The sequence below is a fragment of the Nyctibius grandis genome, chromosome 5 (genome assembly GCF_013368605.1).
Source record: "Nyctibius grandis isolate bNycGra1 chromosome 5, bNycGra1.pri, whole genome shotgun sequence".
Classification (NCBI taxonomy): domain Eukaryota; kingdom Metazoa; phylum Chordata; class Aves; order Nyctibiiformes; family Nyctibiidae; genus Nyctibius; species Nyctibius grandis.
In genome coordinates, this window is record NC_090662.1 from 61,118,186 (window position 1) to 61,134,593 (window position 16,408).

At 53.9% G+C, this 16,408-nt stretch overlaps 1 protein-coding gene across 1 annotated transcript; it reads left to right on the forward strand.

Annotated features, from left to right (window-relative positions):
* The first annotated feature begins 4,956 nt into the window (after positions 1 to 4,956).
* On the forward strand, positions 4,957 to 14,463 carry SOX10 (SRY-box transcription factor 10). Its single transcript, XM_068401521.1, has 4 exons — positions 4,957 to 4,999; positions 6,163 to 6,617; positions 12,652 to 12,917; positions 13,311 to 14,463. Exons 2-4 carry the CDS (start codon positions 6,208 to 6,210, stop codon positions 14,024 to 14,026), a joined length of 1,392 nt encoding a protein of 463 aa, XP_068257622.1. The 5' UTR covers positions 4,957 to 4,999; positions 6,163 to 6,207; the 3' UTR covers positions 14,027 to 14,463.
* The last annotated feature ends 1,945 nt before the right edge of the window (positions 14,464 to 16,408 follow it).

Genomic DNA, 16,408 nt, shown 5'->3' on the forward strand with positions numbered 1-16,408 from the left:
ACCAGCAAGCCTCATGCCGATGAAGATGCAAATCCCACGAGAGCCAGGGAGGATCGAGGGCTTGGCTCTGGTGTGGGAAACCGGGCTCCCCTCCCCAGCAGGGAGAGAAAGGGAGACTTCTGCATCCACCTCCCTGGAACGATGTTGGGATGGTCACCCCCTGTCCTTCCCGCAGCATCACGGAGGGGACACAACCAGTGCAAACCCACACCAGCGTGCCCAGCATGGGCAAAAAGGCAGCAGGGGCAAGAGCCCCTCCCACCCCCAAACCCCAAACCTTGCCCCCCACCACCCCTCCTGCCCCTTATTGCCTTGTGTGCCCACCTCCACGGGAACGGGATTTTGCAGAGAGGTGGTGGCACCCGCTCGTCCATCCCAGTGGCCATCCCCATCCTGGCCACCGCCGCCGCCTCAGCTCCTCCTAGCCCGGGTCTCCTCTCCCGTCTTTGGGTCTGGAGCAAGCTGGACGCTCTTAAAAAGCTTTTTATGTGCGAGCGTGTGTGTGTGTGTGTGTGTGTTAATCACATGATTGTCATTCACCTGTATCCCGAACAAAGACGGCGCACTGTTTAAGGCCCAAACAAGAAAGCCGGCGAGGGGAAGAGGGGGGTTGTTGGGAAACTGAAGGGGCTGTTGAGAGAGCAGGCGTGCGCGGGGGGAAAATCCTTATCAAACTCCCAATTCATGGGTCTCCCTTTCCTTCAGCACACTGTGGGTATTGTTCAGCGGGGGCGGGGTGTGGTGTGTGTATGTATTTTTTTGAATGTCTGTGTCGTCCCCTCCTCGCTCCCTGGCTCTGACGCTGTTTTACTGTATGGAAAGATTTCACAGGGAACCCCTCCCATTTTCCCAGGCAGTCCTGGGACAATACCAGTGCTGTGCCCCCGAGCTGGGTAGGGGACAAAAGCTGGCCCTGGCTCTCGCGCTGGGCATCCTGCTGCTCCTCTGCTGCGGACAGGCTCTCCCCTCTTACTCCTCCCTTGCGACGGGTGCAGGGGATGGGTGTCATCTAGCAAAATTCTTCCCCAGCAACCTCAGTGGTCCCACCTTGGTGGTGGAGGTGTCGCACCAACATGGTCCCCTCGTTGAAACCCTATTGAGCAGGTGCCCCTGCCTGCACTTGCAATGATGCACCTTGCTCGCTGAGCACCCAGCCTGAAGCAGGGCTCCTTTCCCATCATCCTTAGGAGTGGTGCGGACACAGGGGCACCTGGCATGGTGGGACATCTCCACTTTCCACCCAGTTTTACCTGTTGCCCTCCTGACACGCCTTCATTGTGGAGATGTGGCATCCTTCTGCCTTTGCATATGGGGGACTGAGGCCCAAAGAAAACATTTCACTGATGTGTCACAGGAAAATTGTGGCTTAGCAAGGTCTCCGGATCATGAACCATCTTCACTGGTAGATCCTCCCTCCACAAAGGACTGTCCCTTTTTATGCACCTGGAGCACCTCATCCATAGAAAGACATGCTGCAAAGAAGGGGTGGAAACTTGCTATATGAGTATTTCCCCAGGGACCAGGCATTAGGAAGACTTGTATTTAGAAAGACCACTTCTGCAATGTTGGTTAGCTGCTGTGGCCAGTGGTGGCTCTTGGAGGGTCCTTGTCTCTAAAAAGGACTTCCAGGGGACACTGGAGGAAGAGACATGCCACCTCACTGATTCCTGAAACAGAAGTGGTCTCTTCTTCTTCCCCTCTGCCCATCTTCTCACCGCGACTGAGGAGAAAGCATCATACCTCACCCTGCTGCAGTAGAGGTATATTTTCCACAGCTCGCTCTCTTGCCTCTACCTCTTTGTAGGACAAGAGAAGAAATGACACGTGGACAGAAGAGATTTGGAAGAAGTAAGACGAGCATGCACCTGCCATCAGTGCTGGGTGCGGGGGGGGTGTTGGGGCTGGAAACAGGGAAAAAGGCACTATAGGGAAAGAGATTTCAGAAAGAGGAGGCAGGACCAAAGGAGACAAAAAGCAAGAACTAGGGAAAGGCAGAACGAAGGGAAAAACCCTTCCCTGCCATTTAAATATGAGGAGACACTGAGACTGCAGATTGCAGAAATTGTGTGGCTGGTACACAGTCCTTTGAGGATGTCCTCGTCTACAGCTGAGGTGCCCATAGCTCTTCCAACAAGGCACAAACGGGACCCGTCTCCTGTCTGGCAGGTGGCAGCAGCCCCTGATGGGGATGGTGAGCAGTGGGACAAACACCAGTCCAGAGCCCTGTGGGTTACTGAAATCCCTTCTGGGTTTGATCCCTTTCTTGCCCTAGTTGGGAGTGGTGGGACACTCTTCTGCTCACCTAGACCCTGTGGGCATGCAGGAAAATGTGAGCCCCACCACTCACTGTGTTGCTGGGGTCAAGCACCATTTTGTTCTCCCCACAGAGCCTGCCAAGAGGTCACTGTGTTTGGAGTATGAGCTGAGCAGGCTGTGAAGTTCCTCTCAGTGTCCTGAGGGGCTCCTGACTGGAGATCTTCTCCATCAAAGCACTAGCAGGACTGCCAGCCTCTCACTCCCTAGCACTTGGTGCCCAGCACCTTGTATCCCCGCTCTGGAGGGCAATGAGAAATCCCTTCCTCATTTCCTCTTTCCCATGGAGTCCACAGGAACCATCCACCTTAAGGGAGGGCAAATACCCTTTTTTCTGGCCATTTTCTGTGACATCCTTTCTCCCTACCCCAGGATGGAGGCTGGCTGCAGCCAAGGGAACAAGCAAGGCAGCATTGGCAGACACCAACCCTCCCCTCCCTCCAGCTCTCCCACACCTCACATGCAGGGTCCCTGAAGCTTGAGGATGACCCTTGCTGGCTGGGGGAAGATGCCATGAGCTCCACAACATCGTTGACTCTGCATCCAGTGGGCCGTGGACATCTTTGTACAGCCCCAGTGAAGGAGTGACCTTGCCCCATTCATTTTCACTGGTTATCTGTCTGCCGGAAGGAGGGTGAGCTGCCAAACTGCCCCTCTCTGTGCTGCAAGACCCTTCTTGTGACAATCGCAACCCTGCTTGGGAGCCGGGGTCTCTCTTGGTGAGAGAATTTGTTCCATACTGTAAGACTTGAGGTTCACCAGCTGCTGCTTTGGTGGAGGAAGCATGATCTCGATGCTTCCATGAGGTTTTCTTGACATCCAAGAGAAAGGCACCCTCTCTTCCAAAGGGAAAAAGGCATCATGTGAAGAAGAGTATCTAAGCCCATCGTTTTCTGGAGCATATAATGCTTAAAAAAGAGAAGAAAAGTTGGATATGATCCCTTGAGAGGTCTTTTTAAGGGTGCAAGATCATGCCACAGAGGCCCCTTTAAGCATCTCTGCCTGTTTAACAACAGTGACATGCAGCCATTCCCCCTCTCAGCTCCATTCAGTAAAGACTTCTCACTGGACTCTAGTGAGGTTTGCCCTGCAGCCACCCTACGGTTTCAGAGCTTTATTTACTCCAGACAATGGCAGACGTGGAGGGAAATGTCCTACACCGTCAGCCAGGTCTGCAAGGGCAGCAGCCAGCCCCATGGATTTGCTCTGAGGACTTTAGATCAGGTGCTCAGCACCATCCATGGGACTGGTTCACTTGTGTTTCATGTGGTACCAGCCAGTGGTTTTGCTGGGTCTTTCTAACACAAAGTTTCTGGAGAGTCAGTATCTGCTACAGGAGTTGAAAATGTTCTTGAAATCCCTTGAAGCTGGTTCCCTGGGTCATATCCATTAATCTCTGTGTATTTTCTGACTTAGCACTGATGCATCCTCAGGTTGGCTCTCCAGTGAGGAGCCGGGACAGGAGCTAGGTTTATCTCATTGCTAACTGAGGAGGACCTGGGAGGATCACCAGATTTTTCATTGGTGACCTCTCATGGTTACAGGGTTGGTGTTGGTCTATACCAGCCCCAGTGACAAAGGAAACCGAAGAAGCCAACTACCAGAGGCATCTGGGAAGGAAAGCGAGCTAGAAAATGGAAGATGTGATGGAGAACATCCTAACCCATTGAGTGCTGACATCCTCTACATGTGCCAGTGCATGAGCAGCAAGAATGACAGTGAGTGCGTGTGAGAGAGTCCTTCTCATCAGGAGACATTCTTTTCCTCATGAAAGACCCCACATTTGCCTTCAGGAGCAATTCAGCACATTGGAGGAAGCAGAGCCTGCTTGTCTTGACAAGACCTCACAAAGATGAACATGTTGTAACAAGCCCATTCCTAGGATGCAAAAGTCCTAAGAAGGTTCAAACTGGTAGCCACTGTCCAGCAGTGTGGTGTATCCCTGGAACTGATGTCCTCCATCCTCAGGACACTTCTGATCTCCTGCATCCCTTTCCCCACCCCAAAGACTCAGGTCAGAATGAGGGTATCCTTTGGCAGTGTCTTGACCCTGGTGCCCCAGGCCAGCTTGTTGCAGCACACGGGGGTTCCTGTGAAACACTGTGACAGAGACCAGGGACTCACTGGGCACATGGGGGGCACCAGACCCCGCAGGAGCGACTGCACTGGCTGGGGAAAGGAGGGGGATCCCAGGCCTGGGGTGCACACCCATCTCCCCAAACAGACCCAGGACCCCTTCCAGCACCCAGCCACCCCAAACCCTGCAGGGCTGAATCCTCCAGCACCATCTCTGGGGCAGCCACACTGCCGAGAGCAGCCCAATGCTGGTGGCTCTCATGAAGAAGCCAGCACCGGGGGAAAGCGGGGAATGCACCGACTGCTGAGGTGGGGTGGGGGGCTGCCTGCGTCCCCTCCCCGCCATCCCCGACTGACCGTATTCTGGCTCTGAGGAGTGCTTGGCTCCACCTTCCGCCCTTCCCTCCCCCGGTGCTAAGCAGCAAAGCCAGCGAGAGACATCCAGCCGGGGTATTAGTAAAAACCAAACCTCCCTCTAGGAATGGCACTCGCCTGAGAGCCTCCCCGCACCGCGCGCCCCGACGCTGCCGGGGCTGGGAGGGAGGACAGGGGGCTACTGGGATACAAATCACAGCCCTCACAGGATCTGCCCCGCACACCAGCCAGCAACGTAAGTTCTCCTACCTGAGCTCGCTCGCACACGTTCGCTGAGGGTTTTTTCTCCTCTACTTTTACTTTTTTCGATTTCCCCAGCGAGGGTCCGTGTTGCCCTCTGAAACTGGAGGGACAGCAGCCCTTGCTCTGCGCTGGTTCTTTTTCAGCTAAGCCACAGGCATGCTTTTCTATCACTTCTTTTTTCCTTTTTTAATTTCTTTCTTTTTTTTTTTTTTATTTCTGGATGGGGAGAGATAGAGAGGCCTTTATTTTTAGAGCATTTCTTTCTCCAAGGGGGGGAACTGCTGCACGGTGACAGGGACTTTTAGAGGTGATGGCAGACAGGAGAGAGGAGTGTGTGGGGCAGGCAACCCAAAGCCTTGGCTTGTCTCAAAGTTAAACTCGGTGTGTGTTTGTATCTGTATATACGTGAATACGAATATGTATACGTATACGCATCCGTACACAGACAGGCAGGTGTGTGGGGATGCAACGTAGATGCATTTTAAGTCTTTGGCTTATGAGCTGAAAGAAGAGGGTGAGGGATGGGGTGTCCCCACAGAGGCACTTTCTCACAGACAGGACTGGGGTCTCCGGGTGCATATCCAGGGTCTGGGCTGGTTCCCTACCTGGCAGTGCCACCCGCTCAGCTTCCCCAGTAAGCCGGGAGATGTGTCCCTTCTGGTTTATCGATACAGTGGCCGGTGCTCCCCCTCCCATGCCTTCCACCACGCGCTGTGCTGGAATTTCACTGCACATCTTCGAAAGAAAGGGGCACTTCCCCACACAAGTTTTGTGGCTGTCCCCCCCATCCCACTCCCCGTGGGGAGCTGTGCCCAGGCAGGACGGTACATGTCTCTCTCCTTTCAGGTCCCCAACCCCCCTTATCCCTCTTGCCACAGGTCCCTCCACACGTCAGCACCAGATGATTGCAGAGATAGGGAGCAATATCCCAATTAATCAGGGGCCCCGACCCATCCCCACCCCCATCGATCACGGGTTTTGCGGTGTGCACGGCAATTGCTTTGCTTGCGCTTTTTATCGAGCAGCCCCTGTCTCGTGGTCAGCTCTTCGGAGAGCCTGGAGTCCCTTTCAGATTTGTTGTTGCTTCTTCTTTTCTTTTTCCCCTCTCTTTCCTTTCTTTCCTTTGTTTTTGTCTTCCTCCCTCCCCTTCCCCAGTGAGAAGCAGCACATCAAGAAGGAAAAAAGGGCTCACAAGCAACGATGGCCGACGACCAAGACCTTTCGGAGGTGGAGATGAGCCCGGTGGGCTCTGAAGACCACCACTGCCTCTCGCCAGGACCCTCCATGGCATCAGACAACTCCCCACACCTTGCCAGCTCCGGGAACGGGGAGATGGGGAAGGTCAAGAAGGAACAGCAAGACTCAGAGGCGGACGACGACAAGTTCCCGGTGTGCATCCGCGAGGCGGTCAGCCAGGTGCTGAGCGGCTATGACTGGACCCTGGTACCCATGCCCGTCCGGGTCAATGGAAGTAACAAGAGCAAACCCCATGTCAAGCGCCCCATGAACGCCTTCATGGTCTGGGCACAGGCTGCCCGGAGGAAATTGGCTGACCAGTACCCGCACCTTCACAATGCCGAGCTCAGTAAGACCTTGGGGAAGCTCTGGAGGTAAGAGTGGGTGGGTGGATGGAGGGGGAACGCGAGGGCTGGGGTCTGGAGGTGTCTGGGAGAGGACTGTGTGGTCTCGCAGAAGGATGAAGACTTAGTGGGATGGACCTTAGGGGACTTCCTTCCCCATGGGGAGCCCCCACTCAGAAGGCACGGGCGGTGACTGCGGCAAGAGTGGTTGTTGGATGCAGTGAAGGCTTCCTCTGCAGAGCTCACCTCCATCCTGGTGGCAGCCCTTTCCATGTGTTTCCCACTAACCTCCCCTGTTGCTCCCGACCGGGACACTCTTGTCCTGGTCCTCTCCTGCCCGACTGCCAGGGGATATCTTGTTTTCTTGTCTCGCCCTCTCTGTTGGGCCAAATTGTGCACCAGCAGGAACCCCGGCTGAGACCCATCCCAACTTAATCACTGATGTCTGCCTCAAGCCTGTTTGAACTCAGGTCCCAATGCCAACAGGAGTTATTTCTGTGCAGTGCTGCAAAGCAAGTGGGAAACCAAGTTACGGCTGAGGAGGAAGGTCAGGGGAAGGGAGCCAGGATGTCCAGAGCCCACAACCCATCCTTCCCAGGATGGTCCCAGTTTGGCAGGCCATGCAGCTGCAGAGAGATGGACAAGGAGAGGACCCTGCTGAAAAGGGGGGAGCTGAGGCTTAGCAGAAGGGAAGAGACCTGCAACAGTCCCACCTTAGCAGGCTCTCTTGCAACATACTGGCTCAAACCATCCCCCAACTCCCTCTGCACCCAGAGAGTCGCCATCCCTTTTCGCCAGCACACACACACACATCCTCTGGCCCCACCAGTTTTTTGCTCCCATTTTCATTTGGCTTCGTGCAGATCCCCGGGTCCTTTACATACCCTCCCCAGCCCGCTCCTCCTTCCTCTGGCGGACCGACAGGCTGCCCAGATTGATCACAGCCAGCCCGTGGGGCATGCGGAGAGCCGTCGTGCTCAAGCCAAGTGTGTCAGGCTGGCCATGACACTTCTTTCCCACCTGACGGTCTCTGCCGATAACCCCATCAACCTGTTACAAACACTTTCTGCCACAAGTCCCCAGCACCGTCCCCTGCCTTGCCTTGCACCAACCAACGCAAACCAAGGCTCAGGCAAACAGGCCCTTTCATGCTTTTCTCCTGCCCTGACGGTGTTTTGTGGAGGAGCCCTCAACCTTGTGTGGGCCAAGAGATGTTTTTCCAAGCAGAACCAAAACCCACCCCATCCAGCAGCTGATGCCGAGGTCTCCTCTGGTCTTCAAACCTCCTTGCTTGCAAGGAACTGAGCCCTTGGGCATTAGCTTCTCCTCTGTCTACATCAGCCCCTTTACCCCGTCCCATCAGTTTCTAGTGTAACCCAACCCCAGCGAAGGGTTTCTCTTCAGGAAGCCAAAGGCAGGGCGTGATTGCAGATGTCTCATCTGATGCTCTGTCTCACTTTGTTCCCTGCTGCCTTCCCTTCCCTTTACCATGGCACTTGCTCCCACCTGGAGCTCTGCTGCCAGCCTCTGGACCAGGAATCTGTGCTGAAAGAGGTGGGGTGTGTGTGGGGGAACTCACCTTTTTTGTTGCCAAAGTATTATTTCAAGGTATCGTTCCTTTATTGCAAAATATTGCCAGATTTTAGAGCAACAGCCTCCCTCCAGACACTGCATTTCCCCTGAAAATACAGCAGAGCAGTGAAACCCCCCATAGGCATCACATTCAGAGCACACTGAGACACAGTCCCCAGCCCGTGACCACATTCATACACCTGACTGCCTCCCTGTTCCCAGGGTACGGCTCCCACCGCTGACCACATGGGACTCGGAGCAGGGGGACGCTGCTGCCAGATGATGGTCAAGGTCCCTGGCTGCTTCTTAGGGCACCGTGCGGCCAGGGAGCGTGGGTCAGGCAAAGAAGCTTGTGGGATCAGGCCTGGGGCTGTTGGATGCTGCTGGGTTTGCCACACGGCTGCTTTGCTTGAACACATCTCCTCTCTGAGTGTCCCTAGTGCAGGCTGCAGCTCTCCGAGCCGTGTCAGACCCTACGGGGACTGTACAGCAGAGTAAGCTGGGTTATCGGTGCAGTCGGTGTCCGGCCTAGGTCAGACCACATGCGTGTGTCTTTCGCTGAGGCTTGGGTGAAATATCAGCCCACAAAACTCCAGGGGAGGTGGCCCAAAGGTTATCAGGATAGTAGACCCCGAGCCTCGCCTTCCAGCCACGGTAAGGTTGGGTCTCCTCCATTGAGGTTCCCGCTGCCCTCACCTGCACTGTCCCCAAGGTATAGCTCCTATGTGTTGGTACAACTGTGAGCTCTGGACGGCTTAGTCTCAAACATTTGACGAGGGGTCCTGCTAAAGGGCTCTGGCTGTTCGCGTAACCCCACCCTTACAAGGTGGCCACCGAAACCCTACAGCCTACAATCGCTACTTGCTTTGCAAATGTGGGCAACGTATTTCCATGTGGGCTGCTCTGAGCTTATACAGGTAAAGGGCATGTAAGGCAGCGGCAAGCACCGGTGAGCACGGAGACTGCCTGCAGACCACCATTAAACCAAGCACGTCACCCAGCAATCGGCGCTGGGTGGGGATGGCAGAGGGCTGGGAAATCTTGAGAGGCAGATTGTGCAATAACCTCAGTGCTGTCTCACATGCTCCTCTGCAATACAGGCTGTAATGACCTGGGTTTTTTTTTGAGCTGGTGTTTGCTCCAGCTCTGGGCCACCACCATGTCTTCCACAAGCCCCAGCCCTCATTGGGAAGTGCTGCAGGACATGCCCTGATGGCTGTTGGTAGCCGCCTGGCCTCAAGTGCGGTGCCAGGGGGCTTACGGCCCCATCCACCTCCATCTATACCCCATTTGGGGTGCATGAGGGGGTGCAGTCGATGAACCAGTGTAATAAAAAAGAAGAAGGGAGGGGTTTTGTGCTCAGCGGTGATGAAATCTCACCTTGTCTGCTTTCCTCCCCTTGGGGTGGGGACAGGGAGCAGCTCTCAAATGGAGGCTGGCTGCTGAAAATGTCGGCATGACTCTCAGCCAAAATGCCAGCCAGCACCACCTCCAGGGCCGAAAATAAGTGGGGTACAGGAAGAAGGGAAGGGAGACTTGGTGTGGAGGGGTGAGGGGATCCGGTGAGGGGTAAGGGGATCTGATGGAGGGATCTTTGCATGAGGAGTGGCAGCACCCAGGTAATAGGGTCATGCCCACAAATCTGTGGCTGTGGACGGGTAGAAGAGCCCGCACGGCTGCCTTCTGCTCCCAGCAAGCCCTCACCTTGCAACAGCCCCACCGGGCGATGCCTGACCCTATCACCACACTGACCCATTGGCAGCTGAGTCCCAGCACAGGGTCAGGCCTCCGGCCGCCGAGCCAGCCGCCTGGCACACAGCGCGGTGCAATGCCCGGCGGCAGGAGGGGAGGCTGCAGGAGGCGGGCGGAAAGATTTTAGCCCTTCTTTCTCCTCCCGGCGCGGGGCGCTGGATGCTTGTCCCTCTCCCCTTAGCTTGGGGGTGAGCATTCGGTGCCGGGGCGGGTGGCGAGGTTTCGATTAAGCCCCGTGAAGGGCTTTGCTCTGTGATCCATAACTTCTCTGCCCGTGCGAGATTCCTTTGCATTATGGCCTGGGGAGCGTGGGGGGCAGAAGCGGGAGGGCAGGAAGCAAGTGAAATGTAAATCCCCCCAAATCTCCTGGCCTTTGCCTGCCCGCACCAGTTTCACTTTGCTAAAGCCGATTTGAGCTCTGATCCCCACAGGAGAGAAGAAGGGAGAGGGGAGCAGGTAGCCTTGGAAAGGAGAAGGCAAAGACACAGGGAGTGGACTTGCTGCAGTCCTGCTGGTGGCACTGCCCATGGGCTGCTCTCAAGGGGCAAGGAGGTGAGGCACTCGGGCATAGCTCACAGGGCAGGGATCCGACACCTGCATAGCCTCAAGTGGCTCTGGTTCACGCCATCCACGAGATGCGTCTGGGAGGCTGAGCTTTGGTCTCCACAGGAGGCTCTGCTCAGAGCTCACCGTGTGGTACGCCCTGCAGAGCAAAGCTGGCTGCGCAAGCCTACAGCCCTCTCGCTCTGAGAGGTGCCCACATAGAAAGAGACTTCATTCCCAACCACAGCATCTTATTAGCTTTAGCACCATCTGGGCTGGGAGTGCAGGGATGCCGGAGCCTGGCCTCCTCATAGTGAAGTGTCCCAGGTTGCAAGGCTGCAGGTTTTGCCTCTATTCTCCATCTCCCATGGAGATGGGGCATTCTGCAAGGACAAAGGTTTTGCCAAGGCAAGGTTGCCTCCCAGTCCATGATGCCTACGAGGGTTGGCCACAATGTCCCTTTGGACCCCATGAAGGGCTGTCTGGACTAGCGCAGGCTGAGGGATTAGAGCCCTCCGGGACGTGAGAGCGTGGTGTATGGTGGCGGGAGGGAGACGGGAAAGCTGGTGTGGCTCAATTGCTTTAATCTCTGGGATTAAGGCAGTGTAGGAATGCGGTGTGTGGCTGCGACCTGCTCAGGCTGCCTGGAGTGAACCCAGATCAGCACCATAATGGGCTCCAGTCCGTGCCACACACCTTCTGGTTGCTGGCTGGGGGCATGCACAAGGAGCAGGGAGAGAGGCGGTGCTTAGAAATCTACCCATTACTTGCTGGCGACCCCTTTGATCCCCTGCCAGATTTATCTGTGTGCTCCTCAAGCCACGCCTCCTCTTCATCTTCAGTTTTTCAGGCCAGTTCAGGCCTTTGTATCTTCCTCAGTGCCTACAGTTCAACAGAACTGGTCACATTTTAGTGCTAAGGGCTTCAGGGGTACCAAGGTGCGGGCACAGCCGCATCCCCAGGTAGTTCTTTTGTTGGGGGGAAAAAGGTGTGGACATCTCATAAATGGAATATTTTTTGCCCTTTGGGAGCCCTGCCACTTCTCATGGCTGTTGGAGTTGCAAGTCACGAGAAGACTGGTCCCTTCTGAGAGCACTGGCTTCCTGTTAGAAGCAGGATGACCTTGAGTCACAAGAATATTTGAGGGGGAAAATCATAAAATGGAACTGAAGTGCTTCCAACCGAGACGCTGCTAAAGGCTTGAGCAATGAGGTTGATCTCATCTTCAAGTGTTCTGAGCTATCCTGACGGCACATTTCACCATTTCCTTGGAGAGCCTATCTTAACTAGAGCAGCCCCTGATCTGGCAGGAAGATGATAGAGAAGGAGCTGACATTTCTGCAGTGCCTTTCATCCAGAGATCACAGCTCATCTATTTCTACAAGGCTAGCAATATAGCAGCTAAATTTTTTACAACTGCTCGGCTAAGTTGAAGAAGGGCTGGTCCTCTGTGCTTCAGCCTTTTGCATTATCCATGTCTAAGGTGAGCAGGAGCGCCAGGAATAGCAGAATACACTGTTTCCCTCCACTTTGAAATTTTCTTTAATTCCCTTCTAGGATATTGCAAGATGCTTAAAGGCCCAGCAAGCTCCACACAGGAACATGGGTACTGTGGAGCCAACATCAACTGCTGCCATTTGTGCTCAGTAGAGCCTCAAACTCAAAGTCAGAGCCTATGGAAGGGTGGGAGATTAAACTGGAATAAACACAGTCTGGGAAGAGCAAGAGACATGCAGGAGGCAGCACTAGAGGCAGCAAGGGTAGGCCACAGTGCCTTAGTCTGAGGGATGATCCCAGCTGCCCTTAATTGCCAAACTCTTTGAAAGCAGCTTGCCCGCATTATTTTATGTGGCTATGAAAGGCTGTGCTTTGCCTTTTGGGGATGAACCTAAAATGTAAGAGAGGGTGTTGAACTTACTGAGGTGAGAAGCATCATGCAGCTGGGGAAGGGGGACCCAGTACTGGCACCGACTGGTGTCAGGGCTTAATAATTAATGAGGAGGAGGAGAACATTGCTGTCTCTACTGAAACACTTCAAAGCTCTCCCTGTTGTTCTGTGAAAGACCCTCAATGAGGCAACACCCTGATGCCGGTATCTACATGCCATGTCCCACAATGCTGCGTATAGGGTTTTTTTTCTGACGTACCTGCCCCTCTCCTTCCCCTCTTCTCTCCTCTATTGCCTTGGCCTCTGCAGGTTGTTGAACGAAAGCGACAAGAGGCCCTTTATCGAAGAGGCGGAGCGGCTGAGGATGCAGCACAAGAAGGACCATCCCGATTACAAGTACCAGCCCCGCCGGCGGAAAAACGGCAAGGCCACGCAGGGCGAGGGTGAAGGCCAGGTGGAGGGCGAGGCTGGCGGGGCTGCTGCCATCCAGGCCCACTACAAGAACGCCCACCTGGATCACAGACATCCCGGCGAAGGGTCGCCCATGTCCGATGGTCATCCAGAACACCCCTCAGGTGAGTGCCAGGTCTCCGTGAACCTACTGACAGGTTACAGCCAACTCAGAGGCTCCAAAGAGACAAGTCATCATGGTGAAAGCTTTAGCGGTGTGGCTCACACCTTGCTCGTGACCCCAACAAAACTCTGCTGGAGTCAGCAGTATAGGGACGTGCCTGAGTTTCATGGGCACTTGCATTCTTCTGGTCAGGCAAGGTATCGTTGCACCCTCCCTCCTTTTCCACAAGGTTTGATTTTGGCTGGCTATTTCTCTCTCCCTCCACTGAAGTCTCCCAGCCAGACAGTTGCTGGCATACTGGGAGGAGCGGAGCTGGGCTGTGTATAAAGCCCAGGTGTAAAGCAGTAACTCACCTCTTCTCTCTCATTCCTCCTCAAAACGTTTTACATTGCAGGTCAGAGCCATGGGCCCCCCACACCTCCTACCACCCCTAAGACCGAGCTGCAGGCAGGCAAAGCTGACTCCAAACGAGAAGGGCGCTCCATGGGGGAAGGGGGAAAGCCACACATTGACTTTGGCAATGTGGACATCGGGGAGATCAGCCATGAAGTGATGTCCAACATGGAGACCTTTGATGTCAATGAATTTGACCAATACCTACCTCCCAACGGACACGCTGGCCACCCAGGCCATGTTGGGGGCTACGCGGCAGCAGCGGCTGCTGGCTATGGCCTTGGGAGCGCCCTGGCTGCAGCCAGCGGACACTCTGCCCGGATCTCCAAGCAGCATGGAGTCTCCTTGTCCACTGCCACCTCATCGGGGGTGGACTCCAAGGCCCAGGTGAAAACGGAGGGGTCCACCCCTGGAGGTCATTACACCGACCAGCCCTCCACCTCCCAGATAGCTTACACATCTCTGAGTCTGCCCCACTACGGTTCAGCCTTCCCCTCCATCTCCAGGCCACAGTTTGACTACCCAGACCACCAGCCATCAGGACCCTACTACAGCCATTCCAGCCAAGCCTCTGGCCTCTACTCTGCCTTCTCCTATATGGGACCTTCCCAACGTCCTCTTTACACTGCCATCTCTGACCCTGCGCCTTCCGTGCCACAGTCCCATAGCCCCACGCATTGGGAACAGCCCGTGTATACGACTCTCTCCAGACCGTAGGGAATGGGGAACGGTGACCGAAGCAGCAATGGAAAGGCTTCGAAGAATCAGCACAGGCAGAAGAGCCTCCGAACTCCGAGGTCACTCAGTGTCATCCAGCCACCAGAACCCACTGAGTATACAGAAGTGCCTTTCTTGACCCCGGCTATCGCTGGCTCACCCGCCTAGAGGAAGGTTTTTTGTCCTTTCGCCCTTTACCAATTTCACGCAGGCCACGTGACTGGCTTGTGACACCTTATTGGCCTTCTAGATGAGGATGATTCTAGACATGGAGTGACTGGTCCATGGTGGGTTTCGTTGTGCGCACCCTGGACTGTATGATGAGAGAGACTGTCCTTTCCTTCTCCTCCCCAAACTGCTCCAGGGAGTTAGCAAGTGTTTCCAACAGGCCACAATGGCCAACACTTTGTCACCTGCTGTGGGTGAAGGGTGGTTGCTCAGCCTGGGTGAACTTGTTATGGGAGGAGTAGTAGGGAGGATGGCATGGCCAGCTTCCTTGCGATCAGTGTCGTGCAGCAGTCCTGCCTAAGATTCACACATGCATTGAATCTTGAACCCTGTTGGAAGACCAACCTATGCTTGCTTCCCTGCTGATTTCCACAGCTTCATCCTAGCTTTTCTCCCTGCCTCTTTTCTCCATCCTGTCTCTGTTTAATCCCACACTCTTTCCTGCATGGAGATTTTAAGGCTTGCCTGAACAACGCGTAGGACTTGGGAACTGCATTGTTGGATACTGTGTTACTCGTATCACAGCCTTTGTGCACACGCGTGTTCATGTATGGAGGTGCAGGAGAGGTGGGGAAGGACCAGTGAATCATTAAGGTGCTGCGGGTGAATCCTCCTTTCTTACAATTACTCTTATATCGTTCATTTATGTCTGGCATTTCTGGCACCTCAGTCCTTTCTAATCTCTTCGGTATCCCAAGCAATCTCTGAGCAAACTTGGTCCTTGATCTTCCATGTCTGACTGTGCCTGCCTGAAATGAAGAGGCACCAAGAAACCTACTAGGCACTTCCCAACACCCCGAGCTGATTCTAATACTCTCTTTGAACCTCCACCCCAGACTCAGACTGATGGGGTGTGCATCCCTGCTCGTTTGTTCCTCTTGTCTTCCAGTCAGTCAACACCTCCCTTCTACCTACGCTGAAGATGGAAAGATACTCCTGTGTCTTTAAGCAAGGTAGATATGCACCCAGTCTTGGGTGAGTGTAAAGAAAAATAAGCCTATTTAGATGCAAAAGAATTCATTTCCCTTTGGGTTTCAAACTGGAAACAACCAGCTCTCACAGTCAGATCAACCTCCTTTTTTCAGCCCAACACCTGAGGACAGTCCGCTTATTTCTCCTTTGTCACCTCCAGGACTGGGGTGGTTTGTCATGCCAGGGAGTGAACTGACACAAAAGTTGCTGCAGGGAAAAGATGAATCCTGGCAATTGATCGCAGAGACATGTTGTGGGACCTTCCAATGGATATTTCAGTCTAGAAGGATAAATACTTTGACCAGATGTGGACTGTGATTGGTGCCGCTGTTTCACTCTGCTGATATGACTGTCAGATGCCCTTCCTGCCTCCCTTAGCTATGGATGACTTCTCCTTGTGGTGTCTGAAAATATCATGTAGAATGTTTGCTTCCTGTACACATGTAACCTCTTCCAGCCTTGCCCCCTTATTTATGCAAGTAGCACCTTCCTCCCCCACCTCCCTATCCCCAGTCTCTATGCTGCCCTAGCACCATTAACTCTGCATTAAACATATGGAATAATAAACTTAAAAGTTTCATTTTCATGTGTCTTGGTTTTTTGACTTATTTCCTGCAAGTCTCTGTATGATGGGTCACACCACCACCACACAGATCCTGTGCACAACCTTCCTCTGCCTGTCATCAGAAGGACACAGGCAGAAATCTGGCTTACCAGACTACTTCACGGAGATGAGATTCATCTTTTGTTCACACCCCAGCTCCAGTCATTTTCTTCAGTGAGACATGTAGTAACTCTCATTTCTGGTCTTCAGCTAAGATTCAGCATGTACAGTTAAGAAAGCACTGTTTTGCATGTGCTTCACCCAAGAATTTCTTAGCGTGATTGTCAATGCTCTCCAGAATAGGACTGGGGGGTTTCTCGTTTTAGTTCCCCATGACCAAGGTGGCAGATTACGTACCTTCAAAAAAACCCTTCCCCACATACACAAACTTGTGTGTTTTGGAAGCAACCATTAGTTTCTCTGCAGAAACACAACTCCCCAGCCTCTTGCCTTCCACAAGCAAGAACCTAAATACAGACACTCACACACAGACACTATATTCAAGAACAGATGTATATATCATCCAAGAATAGATGTATATACCATCTTACTTGTTGAAGAAGACATCCTGGGTGTAG

Bases quoted from the DNA above. Each gene is read 5' to 3' on its own strand.
- SOX10 (XM_068401521.1), top strand. From the start codon at position 6,208: ATGGCCGACGACCAAGACCTTTCGGAGGTGGAGATGAGCCCGGTGGGC. The intron at 6,618-12,651 runs GTAAGAGTGGGT...TGGCCTCTGCAG, and splicing joins ACCTTGGGGAAGCTCTGGAG to GTTGTTGAACGAAAGCGACA. The intron at 12,918-13,310 runs GTGAGTGCCAGG...TTTACATTGCAG, and splicing joins TCATCCAGAACACCCCTCAG to GTCAGAGCCATGGGCCCCCC.